The following is a 13,828-nucleotide window of genomic DNA, read 5'->3' on the forward strand; positions in this document are numbered from 1 at the left end:
AGTGACTAAGCTCATTCAAAAGATGGTAGTCTTTATAAACAAACACTGGCATAAACCATCTTAAAGAGTTATCTAAGAGCCAAGGAAGAGTTTTGTTATTTATATGGGACTTGTTTCCAGCAACCTCGACTGTTCAGAATCAGAACACACCTAAAGGTTTTGTAGAGGTGTGTGCTGCAGAGTATGTGGAGAAACAGGCACCATTGTGAAGGCCCGCCGTGTTCGACTATAATGGTGTAAACCGAATGACAGACATGATTGCACATGTTTGGCATGTCAACACATGACTAATGGCCCTCAGATTCTTTGGACGACATTCTCTTCTGTGAAAACCATGTAAAAAATGCAAATGTGTTGAAGATCAGTTTGAAAATCTTTCATTAACATTTATTCATTAAGCGGAATGAATTTTCAAGTAATGTGTAAAGGTAAAATGACATGTTATCAGTATTGCATCTTTTACAGACAAGTTCCTGAAAAGCCCATTTGAACTAAACCCGGTCACTTGAAGATGAAATTGTACATCCACTGACACGGTTTATATTTAAAATGCATTTATTTTCCTTTACAAGAGAGCAGAGACAAAGAAATAAATGGAAGGAGAAAGGGGCCAGGGAGGGAGGAGGAAGCCGTATATAAAGAGATGCAACCTCTGGCGTCGTCAAAAAATATGTACAATTCAAAATTATATCCATACAAAACATGCCACATAGAATAAAAATGATCATTTATTCATCTGCCCTAAAAAGAGGTCTGCTGTACAGATGCGACATCTTCTTAAAAAGTAGGTTACGTTAAAAAAACCAACTTCAGCCGTTTCGTTTTATTAAATTATAAAGATATGCAGATATGCAAAAAAAACTTAAATTAAGATATTCAAACACAAACAGAAAGTAAGAACAAATCGCAGGCTGAAATCCAGTGAGAGCCAATGTGTTTTTTCTTTTATATTATGGTCTTCCCTTGAAAACATAAAAATATATATATATAGCTATATCGCTGCTTCTGATACTCGTTTTAACATCTAACCTTTAAAGAGAAGAACTCCATAAGATGCTGAGTGCAATTCTTTCTTGGGTAAATATGGGGATACTGTAGAATATCAAGTCATAACATACATCAGGCCATGTAGCCAATTCACAAGCTATATATATATATATGTATGTATATATATGAACACATTCACTTCTAGAGGGAAGAAATCATTACCAAAAACAAACAAAACAAACACCAATCATATCAAAACTATCTTCAAGAGTTGTAAGATTTGCCATTTACTGAGTCTACTAATTCCAATTTCGCCCAATTCAAGGACAGGTTATCTTCTGAAGTTTACAAGCAGTAGCATAAATAAATCAAAGTAGAAACATAGGGAGAACAATATTACATAAATACACAAATGCTATGCACCATTTTACTGCTTTTCTCCTTGATGAAATATAGTTAATCAGCAAAACTTTCAAACAGTTCCCCCTTGTATACATTTTTCAAATTCACCTGAACCACTCATTGGTCACCGGTGAAGACAGGAAATCCAGCACACGTTTTTTCTTTCTTTTTTTGTTTGTTTTTTTGTGTTTTTTGTCAAACTGTTTGTGGTGTTATAGCAAAAAACGCTAATAGAAAAACACATAAATGCAAAAAACACTCTGGTTCATATACATATCAGGATAGTACTTTGTTTGCGATTTTACATATATTTATATATATATACATACACACATTTAATCTTTCTGATAAAACGATATCCAGTGGTTGATTTGTGTTGATTTTATTTCTCTACAATTGGATTTTTATTGATTAGAAAGGGGCTGGAGTTTCTTGCCCCTCTTTTGTATTTACAGTTTGTACATTTTGCATTTTTTCCATTATTTAATATGAGGTCCTAAGTCAGAGGGAGGAGGATCATAAAGTAGCATGGGCCTCAGGAGACTTCTCTTAGGAGACTCCTTGCTTTGAAGACTTTAAAATTCAGTTTTTTGTTTTTAAATTACTTTACTTAAAAAAGGAAAAATTTCAACAGGAAAAGAAAGCAAATGCCCTTTTATAGTCTCTCTCTGCCATTGCTTGGAGCCTTTCATAGGGGGTGTGTGTGTGGGTGGAAGGGGGGGTGCTACCACCATCAAAACCACAGTACAGAGAGGGCAAACACACTGGCTTGGCTATGGCAGAGAAAGACTCACTACAGTAAGTTTACAACAGTCAACTAGAACAAGGGAAGAGGCATACTGTAGGATAATGCTGGGGGATGGTGACATGACATGACACCGCATGGCTGGCGGGGGTGAGGGTTCCACCAAATGGGAGAACACGCTCTCAAACTCAATAGTAGTCTTGCATCAGTTACCTTTCATCAAACATCGGACTTGCCGTTACAAAAGGCCTGAGGTGGTCAGGCATACAGTCTCAGTTGAGGTTAGCTGAACCATGATCAGAAAGCGAGAGAGGAGGAGGAGGAGGAAAAAACTTCAAAGTGCACCCATGATTCAATAGGCTGTGGAACCTGTCATTCACATCATTAGCTCCGCCCTCCGCGACAAGACAAGTCGATTTCTATTGTGCGTTTACACACTGAATTAAAAAAAAGAAAGCATGATTGCAAGATTTAGATTTGTTTTGCAAAAGCGTGGGAGAGAATAACAAAAAAAGATCAGCTACAAGAGACGCTTAGAGGGGGCGGGGCCGCAACTCACGATACCCAATCACCCGCTGATGCGATCACATCAAGATTAATGCTTCATGATTCTAACCAAAGTCCTAAGTGTGGAGGCTTTAGAATAGATAGCAAAATGTGGCTCACTACTGTAAATCACTAGAAAGCGAAAAACCAAAACAAACAAGAATGCATTTATATTGACAGATAAGATGAGAAGCAAACCTGCTGCTTAAGTTTCCCTGCTTATCCGAGAAGGCATTCACCATGAACACATTCCTACCTTCCCCTATCCACAGTAGCACTTAACAGTTTTTGTACAAAGCAGTCACTTCCCACAAACTCAATGAGGTAGACAGGGGTCAAGCTAACCCACCTTTGAACTCCATACAAATAAAACATCTGGTGCCTTTTGTGAAGCCACAGGTCAAATATTATCTCATCTCATTATATTATCTTACATCTCATCCATCGAAAGATACCCAGTTCTGTGCGGAGCCCTCCAGGATTGTCTTGCTGATATATCCTAGTTGATCTTCATCTTCATTGATGACTTGGTGGGAGAGAGTGTTGCACCGGGGGGTGTGGGAGGAAGGGCGGGATGGTGGAGGAGAGAGAGACCAACGAGGAAAAAAGATACAATAGGTCCAAGTGAAAGTCTTATTAGTTCATCTGAGTAATTGAAATGGCTTTAAAAATCAAAGTTCTTCACTTATTACTACCCTACAAACACACTGATATGATCTCTAAAATCAGGGGGCTTTTGGTAAGTGTAAAAAGGATTGATTCCAGCCAGTCAGTCAGTCAGCTAGCTTATTATGGGAGAGCAGTAGAGGAAGTAGAGGTGCTTTTGGCAAGCAAGGTTTTTGTTATTGGTGGTGGTGCTATTGTTTATTCCAAAACGTCACGAAACAGTAAAACAAAACAAAATGGAAAAAAAAAAATTCTATTCAAGCATGGCCACCATTGCTGCTTGCGCAAAACAGGTGGCATCTTCCAAGGGTATCCTCCCTTCAGACCTTTGGCTCCTGGGTTGAGAAATGCAAAGTCTTGTCTTTCAGTGAAGGGAGGCGACCCTCCTCGCCTCCAGCCTGGAGTCTGACGACAGCTTATGAACTGAGTGATGAGTAGGGTCCAACAGGCTTTGGCGCAGGGGTGGGGTGGGGTTGGGGTTGAGGTGGAGGTTGTGGCAACAGGGGGGAGGAGGGAGGCATGCATCCCCTTTCCCGACGCTCCACCCTGTTAGTTCATCCATTTTCTGCAGTTCCACGCTCCGCAGTGGCAGGGGATCTTGTGCTGATCATCCTCAAAGTCAAACTGGTAGTCATAGGTCAGCTGGAGAGAGAGACAGAGAGAGAATGTAATGAGGGCAATGCTTGCTTTTATACTGTATACATATTAAAATGTTGGCCTTTTTGCCTCCATTGTGACAGGAAGTGAGTGGGAGAGAGAAATGGAGCAGGATCGGGAAACGACTCAGGCCTGAACGGAGCCCAGGTCCCCGTGGGCACCTGGACCCAAATGCAGACCCAGCTACACCACAGCGCCTCCCCCTTGGGCCATGCGTGCTTGATAGGCTGAAGTTGATATACTGCTGTAAGCTTCGAACATACAGGCTGGTTCTGATAATTGGTTGGTCACTCACCTCCTCGCCCTTGGGAATTCGGCGGCTGGAGATGATAATGATCTTGTCCTCTTTGTCAAAGGTCACCACCTCAGCAACACAGTTGGGTGCACAAGAGTGGTTCACATAGCTTGAAAAGAAGCAAGACAAGATGTTATTTACCAAACAGAGTCATGTAAGGTTGTCACATTAAGACAAGTGAACAATCCATCACATAGATGTAGGCAGGAGGGCAGATACTCACCGAGCAGGCCCACCAGTAAGGGTAGCATCGATCACATGTTCGTTATTGGTACGGAACATATAGATCCCACGGTTCTAGAGAAGAAAACCCAGCAGGAGAAAAAGTATAAGGATTGAGAACATGACCTATTCCCAGTGGAAAATGCAAAGCATTTTGGGAATCCGTGGCACAAAACTTGAGCAGTTTTACTGACTTGCGGGAAGAACGTAGGGCAATGTTCGAAATGCTGTTTACCTGCTGTGTTATAAACTGCAATAGTGGCATGAAGCTTATATTTTATCATTTTCCTGCATGGAAAAATAATAGTCCACGCCATGTTTCAGAGGTGACAAAAAGACGAGGAATGGCATGGATAACAGCAGCAGTAAGGAGACCCAAGATTATGTTCTGTTTTTCACACTATTGGTTCACGCTAAGTTATCATTATTTTCATGCCAGACCATAGACCCAGAACACTAGCCTGATGCCAGCCCATGTAAACTGGCCAAACATACCCATAATTATTTGTGTTTTGATGACGTTGTTTGTCACATGTCTTAGCGATCTCTATTAAGTGCACTCCTCTACAAACTGGGCATTTAGTAGGAAATGTAGGCAAAGTAAACCTTGTTTTGTCTTACCTGCTCCTCATAGATTTTTTCCCGACGGTTGGCCACCTCATTGCGGATGATTGTGCCAATGTACTCGATGACCATGGTGTGTTTCTCCAGGTCTTTGGCGGCGTACAGACCCAGTCCCTGGATTCGTGAACGGGCCAGATAGACGTTGTTCTTCCACTCGGTCTTCAGGCGCCGGTACTGAGATGACTTAGAGTGGACAAACTGCTTGCTGTAGGGGGTGTTGGTCTCCCCAGTAAAGGTGCTCTGATAAGCTTTTGACATGCTTGTGCTGTTCAGGGTGTGTGGTCTGGAAATAAAAGAAATGCTTAAGAAAACTTCCTTGGCAAACTCAAGTAAAATCTCTGCAATTTGCAAGCTATAACTTCATCAAGTTATAAAAGTGTAAATCTATTGAGATTCTGGATTGTTGGTTGTATAAACCAGGCTGCTCCACAGGACTCCATGCATGCTCACCTCTTGCCGTGTGTGAGGATCTTGGGCTCGGAGCGAGCACAGCCTGTGGGGTTGATCATGAGCGGCAGCTCCATCAGGGGGTGGCGTCCATAACGGAACACGTAGTCCTGGCAGTTCTCCACTCCAGGTAACTGGTATACAGTAGACCATGTTAGTTCTAGAAGGCCTGGAGCACTCAAGACAATAGTTCTAATTTGGAGCTTTAAAGATGCTGCCTTTTACTTACAGATTCAGTGATGCGCATGACGGCGTGCAGCCGAAGTCCATACATCTCCTCGCCCTTCACATGGTCATTAAAGAGCTTCAGCATGCCAGCCTCCTCACGCAGCTTGGCCACCCGCTGCACTATTGTACCCCAAATACCTGCAGGACAAAATGCGATCCGATTTGATCAACCAATTGGTTTTGCTAAACAAGAATATGGCCACTCAAGGTGTTAAAATATATTCAGCTTAAACTATGCTTAGGAGTGCATATGTTGGCTGTCAGATGAATCCTACATTAGGTAAGTTCTCCAAAATAGCAATACCAAATGCAATACTGACAATGACAGGACTCCATGTACAACAGCAGTTTGCACATATGTGACCATTCACAGCGAAATCAGTCGTTTTGCGCACATCGTTATTTTGAGAAAATCAACAATAACAAACTTCCGGGTTAAAATGTTGAATTTCACGTTTTCGCATAATTCAGCAGTATACAGTCTACCGTTTCATATCGTGAACGCATTTCACTGAAAAACCTACGTTTTGACTGTTAAACCCGGCGAAGATTCAACACATTTGCTGTCATTCCCGTTGTGCACACGCCGCTTTAACAGGTGATTTCTCCTCTTCTGGCAAATCATGACAGGAGAACCATGTCAACTTTGGATGCGTTTATCTTAGCGATAGTTTGTGTAATACCCTCGATATACATATCGTTGGAAAGCTTAGTTTATGGCCGTTCACGTGAGCGCAATAACTTAATTTACTAAATTTTACCGAAACGACTGATTCCGCTTTACAGGGTCACATATGTGTTGGGGGGGAAATCAACTATACTCGTAACCTTAAAGAGGGCAGTACATACCATCAGGGCTGTTGTCTTGGAATTGCAGATCGTCTTGACCCCGCTCCAGCACGCGCACCTCAAACAGTGGCCTGCACTCGGTTTCGTTGATGCGGCAGCGGTACCGGCAGCGCTTGTTGGGCACCCGGGTGCTCCAGTAGATGCGCGTGGCCTCGTAGCCCACGGGAAAGATGGCGGTGGGCGAGTGGAAGCAGGCCATCTGCGAGGGCAGCAGCTGGCCCACGGCATGGAAGATGAGGCCACCCACGCGGAACATGTGGATGCGGTCGCCGCGCTGCAGGATGCTGGCGATCTGCTTCACCTCGTCGCGCTCGATGTAGACACGGCGGAAGACGGCAAAGGTGCTCAGCTCTTCCTCACTCGGACCCTTGAGCTTGTGCTGCGTGCACAGCATGGTCTTGTCCTTGAAGAACATGCAGCGGGCGCGAATGGCGCAGGCAAAGTGGTAGACATTGGGGCAGCGGATGCGGTTGCAGCTGTTGGTGGCGCCCGACTTCTGGCAATAGGCGCAGCGGGTGCCCAGGCCTCGGCGCAGTGCCACCTCCACGTTCATGAGTGCACCGCCCTGCGTCTCATACACCTCGGTGGACCACAGGGCGCAGTTCAGGTGCACCCAGAGGTCCACGTCGATGTTAAGCAGCCGGGCGGGACCGTCCGTGGCACCGTCACCCTCCTCGTGACAGAAGCAGCACTTGCGCTTGTCGCGCGGCATCTTGTTGGGCCGCAGCGTAATCTGCAGACGCTCCATCAACTCTGACACCTCCCGGCTGTTCTCTTTCTTGGAGCCGCCCTTGCGGATGGTGATGACCAGCTGCAGACGCTTCCAGCGCAGGCCCTTCCACTTCTTCATCTTTGGCTTCACCTCCAGGTCGTCGCCGGACAGCGGCCGGCTACGCTGCTTGATCAGTTTGGGGGACAGGACCAAGCTGAAGGGAGGATGTATGGGAGTGACTGAGGGTGATGGCTCCTGCTTGGGGAAAGGAGAGCTTAAAGCAGCAGCAATGGCAGCATCAACAGCCTCGTCCCCACTAAGGGCAGGAGGAGGCAGGTCAGGGGTGACCATCATCTCCTGCTCAGGCTCAGTTTTAATGATGGCATCAGCAGGGTTCACAGGAACTGGCGATGGGGATGGGGAACTGGGTTGGGCAGGAGGAATCTCTGTTTCAGCGGGAGCCTCCACGGGTGGAGCAGAGGCTGCATCTGCAACAGAATCAGAGGCAGTCTCCGTCTCTGTCTCGGTCTCCGTCTCAGTCTTTGGAGCAGGAACAGGGGCAGGTGTAGGTGTAGAGACCGGGGCAGGGTCAGGGGCAAGAGCAGGAACAGGAGCTGGTGGTGGCGGAGGAGGTGGAGGAGAGGGAGATGGTGGTGGAGACTCCTCAACAGGGAAGACTGGGAGGTGACGCACATCCAGGTCAGACACATTGGTGGTATAACAGTGCTGGACTGGTCTATCCTCTTCCTCAGGACACTCCTGAAAGAGACAGAATGGATCATACAGAAGGTGTGAAAATCCAGAACTCCCACAAGGTGAGTCCTCTAGCTAAAACATGTGCGAAACTAAATGTGCCTACCTGCCTTAAACTACTGCTACAGATTATTGTATAATAGTATATCTATTGGTGCTCCAACTACCACAGTCATGGGTTTTTAATCAAACCCACCTGTTTGATGAGAGACAGGATGTCTATTTGCTTCTTCAGAGTGCACCCAGGTAAAGTCACATCAAACTGCCTCACCCATTCTGCATCTTGATTTCCATCCACTGTACCGGGCTTCAAACACAGGGCTCCTGAAATGGGAATCAATGTGAATTTCATATTAATAACAAGCTGGAATCCCAACAGAATCGCCACTTCAGTTTTGAATAGCTGCCCCCTAGTGTTCATATACTCTTGATGCATGGTATTCCATTAGTCAATGTTGGCCCAATTATGCCAGACAAGCAAGTAGGAGCATTTTATATATTACATCAAAAATGTAGTAGGATAAGCACTGACTAAAAAGGACACCACCACACTTAAAATACTTCTCTCATAAAATCCAATTAATCATTTACAGGGGAACATTCACGGTCTCTCAATATGAAAATCTAACATTTGAATACAAGAGCACACAAAAGGCTATACCAACTGGGACATGAAACAGGAACTTTGTATGTAAATAGATCCTTGAGAAGAACAACAACATAGGTACTCTTTCACCCAACCGCAACATTACGTGCGATAAGCAAAGCAGAATATTTAATAAAACATTCAGGTCACTCTTTATACAAGACAGTGATGTGGGAGGAACAAGGATGTGGATCAAATTACCTGGATTAGAGGGATCTGGGCCTTTTCCAGGTCCAGCGCCTCCTGCTCTGCCCGGACTCTGGGGGAAAGTCACCTCATAGGAGCTTGGAATCCGCATATGCAAAAGCTGAGCCACAGCCACCATGACCGTGTTCAGATTCTGTGCAGAGAAAGGTTGTGTTGCAAGGTTAGAGTGAGAACAAGTGCTTTAGCTACTGCCAAATTGAGGATATAATAGCCCTGAGGAATTCTGTACCTTGGCTGCAGCTGCAGAAAGTGTGAACGTGACGGACACCTCATTGTTCTTTGCTTTGTCCCATGGGCCAGTTGTTGAGACCACCTTCCCATCTACGGCCTCAAATGGCTTTGTTTCTGGAAAAACTAAGACAAAAACCCACCAGACCTTGGTTAATAACCTGCTGAAAAAAAACATACATTTACATATTGATGTGTAAAGATTGAGTGTATGTCTCCAGACATACCAGGTATGGCAGCACGGGGTATAATTGGAATGACTGGGGAAATTGCCCTCTCACTCTCCTCCTCTTTGGGCTCAAGCAGGGGAAACCTTGGGATGTCTTCACCTATCTGACTCTCAGGAGAGGAGGCTGGAACTATGCCGTCAAGGGCATCACTATCATCATCACTCTCCATTCTGAAAAACAAATATGTCCCATCAGCAGAGTAAAAATGCACTTCACACCACAGAGAATACTTCTCATGGAATTCAAACAATCGAACAAATTCAGTGTGTGTACCTGATGTCCTCATTCTGGTTGTGGGGTGGAGTGGGTAGGGCTGCCAGTATGTCAACACTCTTCACTTCCTCAGCAACGGAATCTAGAGCAAAATGAATCACTGCATTATTCCCTGGTCAGCATTAGATCACTCGAATACAATATTGTGTGCTTCCTTATTTGTACGTACCCATAGTGTTTTCTGATGCTTCCGTCTCCTTCTTATCCTCAGACAGCTCCTCTACAGCAGTCACACCATTCAGCAGCTTGTGCTGCACAGAGGGCGGTGGAGTAGGGGGCAAGGATGATGGTGGTGTTGGTGGGTTACTGAGGTTATTCTAAGATTCAAAGATCAGACAACTGGAGTCAAAATGTGCCTCAATGAAAACTCATAGTCATTACCAACAAGAAAAGGCATCACTAACTCCATACACGTAGCCGGGTCATACCTTGGTAAGAAGCTGTGAATAATAGTCGGGGATGTTGTCAAGCACAGCATTCCCAAAAGAACCCTTCAACTGGGCCTTGCCATTGGCTGGGCTGCTGCCGAAAGGGGCAAACAAATCTAGACTGGCCGTTATAGAGGGCTCCATCAGGGGAAGGAGAGAGAGGCCCTTCATATTGTGAAGAAAGCACAAGAGAAAGCAAAAGGTCATTTTAAAGGATGCAAATACACATTTAAATATTCAAACCGACAACCAATATTTTATTATAACTTAAAGCTTAGCGTAGGGTGACAATCAAATTTACCTGCTTTAGCTGTTTCATCAGGGCCTCTGTGCTTTTTCCAACCTCTTCCTTTTTTGTTTTCTTCCTAGAGTTTGGACCACGCTCCCCAGCTTTAGAATTACGCTTGGCTTTGACCACAGGAGGCCTCTTTGTTATAGACTGCAGATCCTGTAAACCAACAGTAATGTTTAAAGAAATGCACCCTAGATGATGATAAAGAAAATGTATACAAAAACGAGGGTTTAGTTCTCACTCACCTCCATGTTCCTTGGCGTCCCTTGCAGCTTCTGCTCCAACATGGCCAGTTTGCTGTTGATATGTCCATTGATCTCATTATGGATACCTTCAGAGGGCCTCTGGGAGGCAAGCTGTAAGTTCTTGGTTCTAAGGAGCTTCTGCAGTAGTTGTTGACCAGTTTCTGTTCTGGGTATGTGAGAGCCAGGATCTCCAGGGGGGAAGCCACTGGTATTGCTGACAGGCTCACCAGACGCCTCTCGCTTGACAATCCCAGAGTGGGCTACACCCGGCCCATCTGTGTCACATTGCACCTCTTTGGGTTCTTGTTTGATGTTCTGCAGCGTCATTTTGCAGAGAACTCCTTCACTTGATCCAGGGGTCTGCTGTGCTCCTGTTCGAGGCTGCTGAGGGTTATCTAACTGTGGTGAGGGCCCATTCAGTGGGGTGGTTTGTCTTCCCTCACTACCAGAACCATGGAGCTCAGACTTGAGACCTGACTGATCTTGTGGAGTCTTAGCCAGAGGTGATCTTATGGGGGAGGCTGATGCCATATTTGGATTATATGGACTGTTCTTCCCTGCTCCACCGTCCACTCTGGCAGGTGATGAGATGTTACAAGAGGGAGTGCCCGGGTTAGATCTTATTCTTGCAGGACTTGAATCGGATTCTTGTTTCTGTCCAGTGGCACCTGCTGGTGATCCTGCGTGAGAAGGTGACGCCTGGAAAGGGCTCATGGCTGTGGCTATCTGCTGCTGGGGAAGCTGCTGATACTGTTGGGCCTGGGCAGGAGAAGCTTGGCGCATAAGAAGGGCTTGGCGTTGCTGGGCTGAGGGATCTCCAGGAGACCCCTGTCCAAGAGACTGATGGGGAGACATGGGCCTGACCATACGGCCCTGAAGAGACGCTCGGACTTGTCCCATCATTGCCCGAGGCAAAGGCACCTGGCCTCTCATCATCTGCTGTTGCTGGGCCTGCTGCTGTTGCATCATCTGTTGTTGCTGCACGGTGAGCCCGTACTGAGGAGATGCCCCTTGCTGTGAGGGTTGTTGCTGTGGCATGAGACCCTGTTGGAACTGCTGGCCCATCACCCCTGGTTGCTGCGGTGTCCCTGCCAGTCCTTGTTTCCCTGGTATTCCATAATGAAGCTGTTGCTGACCTTCAAGGCCGGGCATCCGAGGCCCAACTTGCTGTACTTGTCCTTGCATGGCCTGCGGATGCATCTGGCCTTGGACTTGTCCCTGGGCCGCAGACATCCTCATCATCTGACCCTGCTGGAGTTGTCGCTGGGCGATCATCTGCTGGATGTGCTGGATTTGCTGTTGAGGTGTAAGGTGACGCAGCTGAGGGTTCTGGGCAATGATGGCCTGAATGTTGATAGAAGTTCTTATTTGTCCAGTGGGAGCCCCAGGCCTCTGGCCCATCATCTGCTGTTGGGACAGATTGACATGATGAGAGGCCATCATGGCCTGTTTCTGCTGCTGGACTAATAAGACTTGCTGCTGGACATTAGGATGAGCCGCCATTCCAGGCTGAGTTTGACCTGGGTGGTTCTGTACCATGGGATTTTGTAATTGCACAGTCCCATCAGGCTGCTGGTTGATGCCATCCTGTGGTTGCTGCATGACATTCTGACCAACCTGTTGCTGTTGTTGTTGTTGTTGGGCCATGAAACACATTTGTTGGCCTTCCTGCTTTATGGTAACTAACTCAGTCCTTTCAGTGCCTGAACTTTGCCTCTGAAGAGCAAGCTGTACCTGTTGTTGTTGTTGCTGCTGCTGTGCAACAGCTTGTTGGTTGTTTACAAAACCTTGCTGTGGCTGAAGTCCAGATGATGCAGGACTTTGAGACATTTGTTGCTGTGGTACCTGCTGCTGACCCACATAATTAGGAGCTTGCTGCTGTTGTGCTACAACTCCTTGTACATCTCCAGAGGGTCCTTGTTGCATCTGGCCAGGTGTTAAAGGTCCCATCTGTTGAGATGGTGTTTTAGGACTGAGAATGCCTCCCTCTTTGGTGGCTGAAGACTGAGCATCTTGGGTAATGCCAGGCATTCCTTGCTGCAATCCCTCTGTGGTTCCAGGTGTTTGGGGGGGCTGGGAATTTGCAGATGGAGGTGTTCCTACCACTCTCTGGGGTTCTGCTGGGCTCATAGGTGTTTGTTGTCTCTGCTGAGATGCTTGTTGTTGTTGCTGTTGCTGCAGCTGTGCAAGATTCTTTTGTTGCTGCTGCTGTAGGAGCATACGCTGTGCCAAGAGATTCTGCTGCTGCTGAGGTGTGAGTTGACCCTGCAGGCTTCTGAGAGCCACCTGAGGACCAACAGGCCCCTGCTGGCCCATCATCACCTGTGGCCTCTGCTGCACCATCTGATTTCCCACCATTCCTTGCTGACCAGCCATCATGTTCTGAGTCTGTGGCATCGGCTGGCCCATGAGGTTCTGCTGCGGCTGTTGGACCACTTGGCTACTCATCATACCCTGAGGAGTCTGAATTAGACCTGTCTGATTCTGTTGGTTTGCCATCAGTCCTTGCTGGAGGTTGGGTGCTGCTTGAGCCATTAGTGGATTGGCCATCATTCCTTGTTGTGCTTGTGGAACCAAACCAACCTGCTGCTGAGCCATCATTCCAGGCTGCTGCCCTTGAGGTGGCATCGGCTGCTGCTGCCCCATCATTAACTGTTGTTGTTGCTGCTGCTGCTGCTGCAGTTTTTGAACCATCTGCATCCTGTGCTGAAGCTGGCGCTCATGCAAAAGCCTTGGATCTGATCCCTGAAATCCTGGTCCTTGAGGGAAAAACCCTGCAGGGGCACCAGGCTGAGCAGCTCCCATAGCTCCAGGGTGAGGCGGCTGTGCACCCATAAAAGGCTGTCCCTGTGGCATTCTCACAGGCATGCCTCCTTGGGGCACGTATCCAGGTGGTTGGCCCATGATTGGTGCTCCTGGCTGGCCCATCATTACTTGACCCGGCATCTTGGTGAGTGCCTGAGGATTCTGAGTAGATGGTCCTGCAGGCATCAATCCAGAGCCTTGCTGGTGCTGCTGCTGCTTGCTTCGATACTCTGCAATGAGGTTTGTGTGCTCCTTCTGCTGTTTTCTCACCTGAGACGAAGAAATGGTCATGAACAAGTTAGAGCCATTGCATTTTTACATTCAAACCATTACCGTTCAAA

The 13,828-nt window shown here is 46.6% G+C and overlaps 1 protein-coding gene across 6 annotated transcripts in view; it reads right to left on the reverse strand.

The window, feature by feature from the left end:
• Positions 1 to 365: 365 nt before the first annotated feature.
• Positions 366 to 13,828, reverse strand: part of kmt2d (lysine (K)-specific methyltransferase 2D) — a 40,383-nt gene continuing 26,920 nt past the window's right edge. For 5 of the 6 annotated variants that reach the window (XM_062540394.1, XM_062540397.1, XM_062540395.1 and 2 more), the window contains exons 40-55: positions 10,683 to 13,757; positions 10,447 to 10,593; positions 10,146 to 10,310; positions 9,887 to 10,034; positions 9,718 to 9,799; positions 9,442 to 9,614; positions 9,216 to 9,340; positions 8,981 to 9,119; positions 8,330 to 8,457; positions 6,669 to 8,139; positions 5,821 to 5,957; positions 5,595 to 5,725; positions 5,142 to 5,427; positions 4,522 to 4,595; positions 4,299 to 4,407; positions 366 to 3,988 (exon numbers count right to left, since the gene is read on the reverse strand). In XM_062540394.1, coding sequence (XP_062396378.1) covers positions 3,896 to 3,988; positions 4,299 to 4,407; positions 4,522 to 4,595; positions 5,142 to 5,427; positions 5,595 to 5,725; positions 5,821 to 5,957; positions 6,669 to 8,139; positions 8,330 to 8,457; positions 8,981 to 9,119; positions 9,216 to 9,340; positions 9,442 to 9,614; positions 9,718 to 9,799; positions 9,887 to 10,034; positions 10,146 to 10,310; positions 10,447 to 10,593; positions 10,683 to 13,757 — 6,483 coding nt within the window. In that variant the 3' untranslated portion in view covers positions 366 to 3,895. The remainder of the gene's footprint in view (positions 3,989 to 4,298; positions 4,408 to 4,521; positions 4,596 to 5,141; positions 5,428 to 5,594; positions 5,726 to 5,820; positions 5,958 to 6,668; positions 8,140 to 8,329; positions 8,458 to 8,980; positions 9,120 to 9,215; positions 9,341 to 9,441; positions 9,615 to 9,717; positions 9,800 to 9,886; positions 10,035 to 10,145; positions 10,311 to 10,446; positions 10,594 to 10,682; positions 13,758 to 13,828) is intronic. The other variant, XM_062540398.1, reaches the window with a different exon arrangement.

This window comes from Sardina pilchardus, chromosome 7 (genome assembly GCF_963854185.1).
Source record: "Sardina pilchardus chromosome 7, fSarPil1.1, whole genome shotgun sequence".
Classification (NCBI taxonomy): Eukaryota; Metazoa; Chordata; class Actinopteri; order Clupeiformes; family Clupeidae; genus Sardina; species Sardina pilchardus.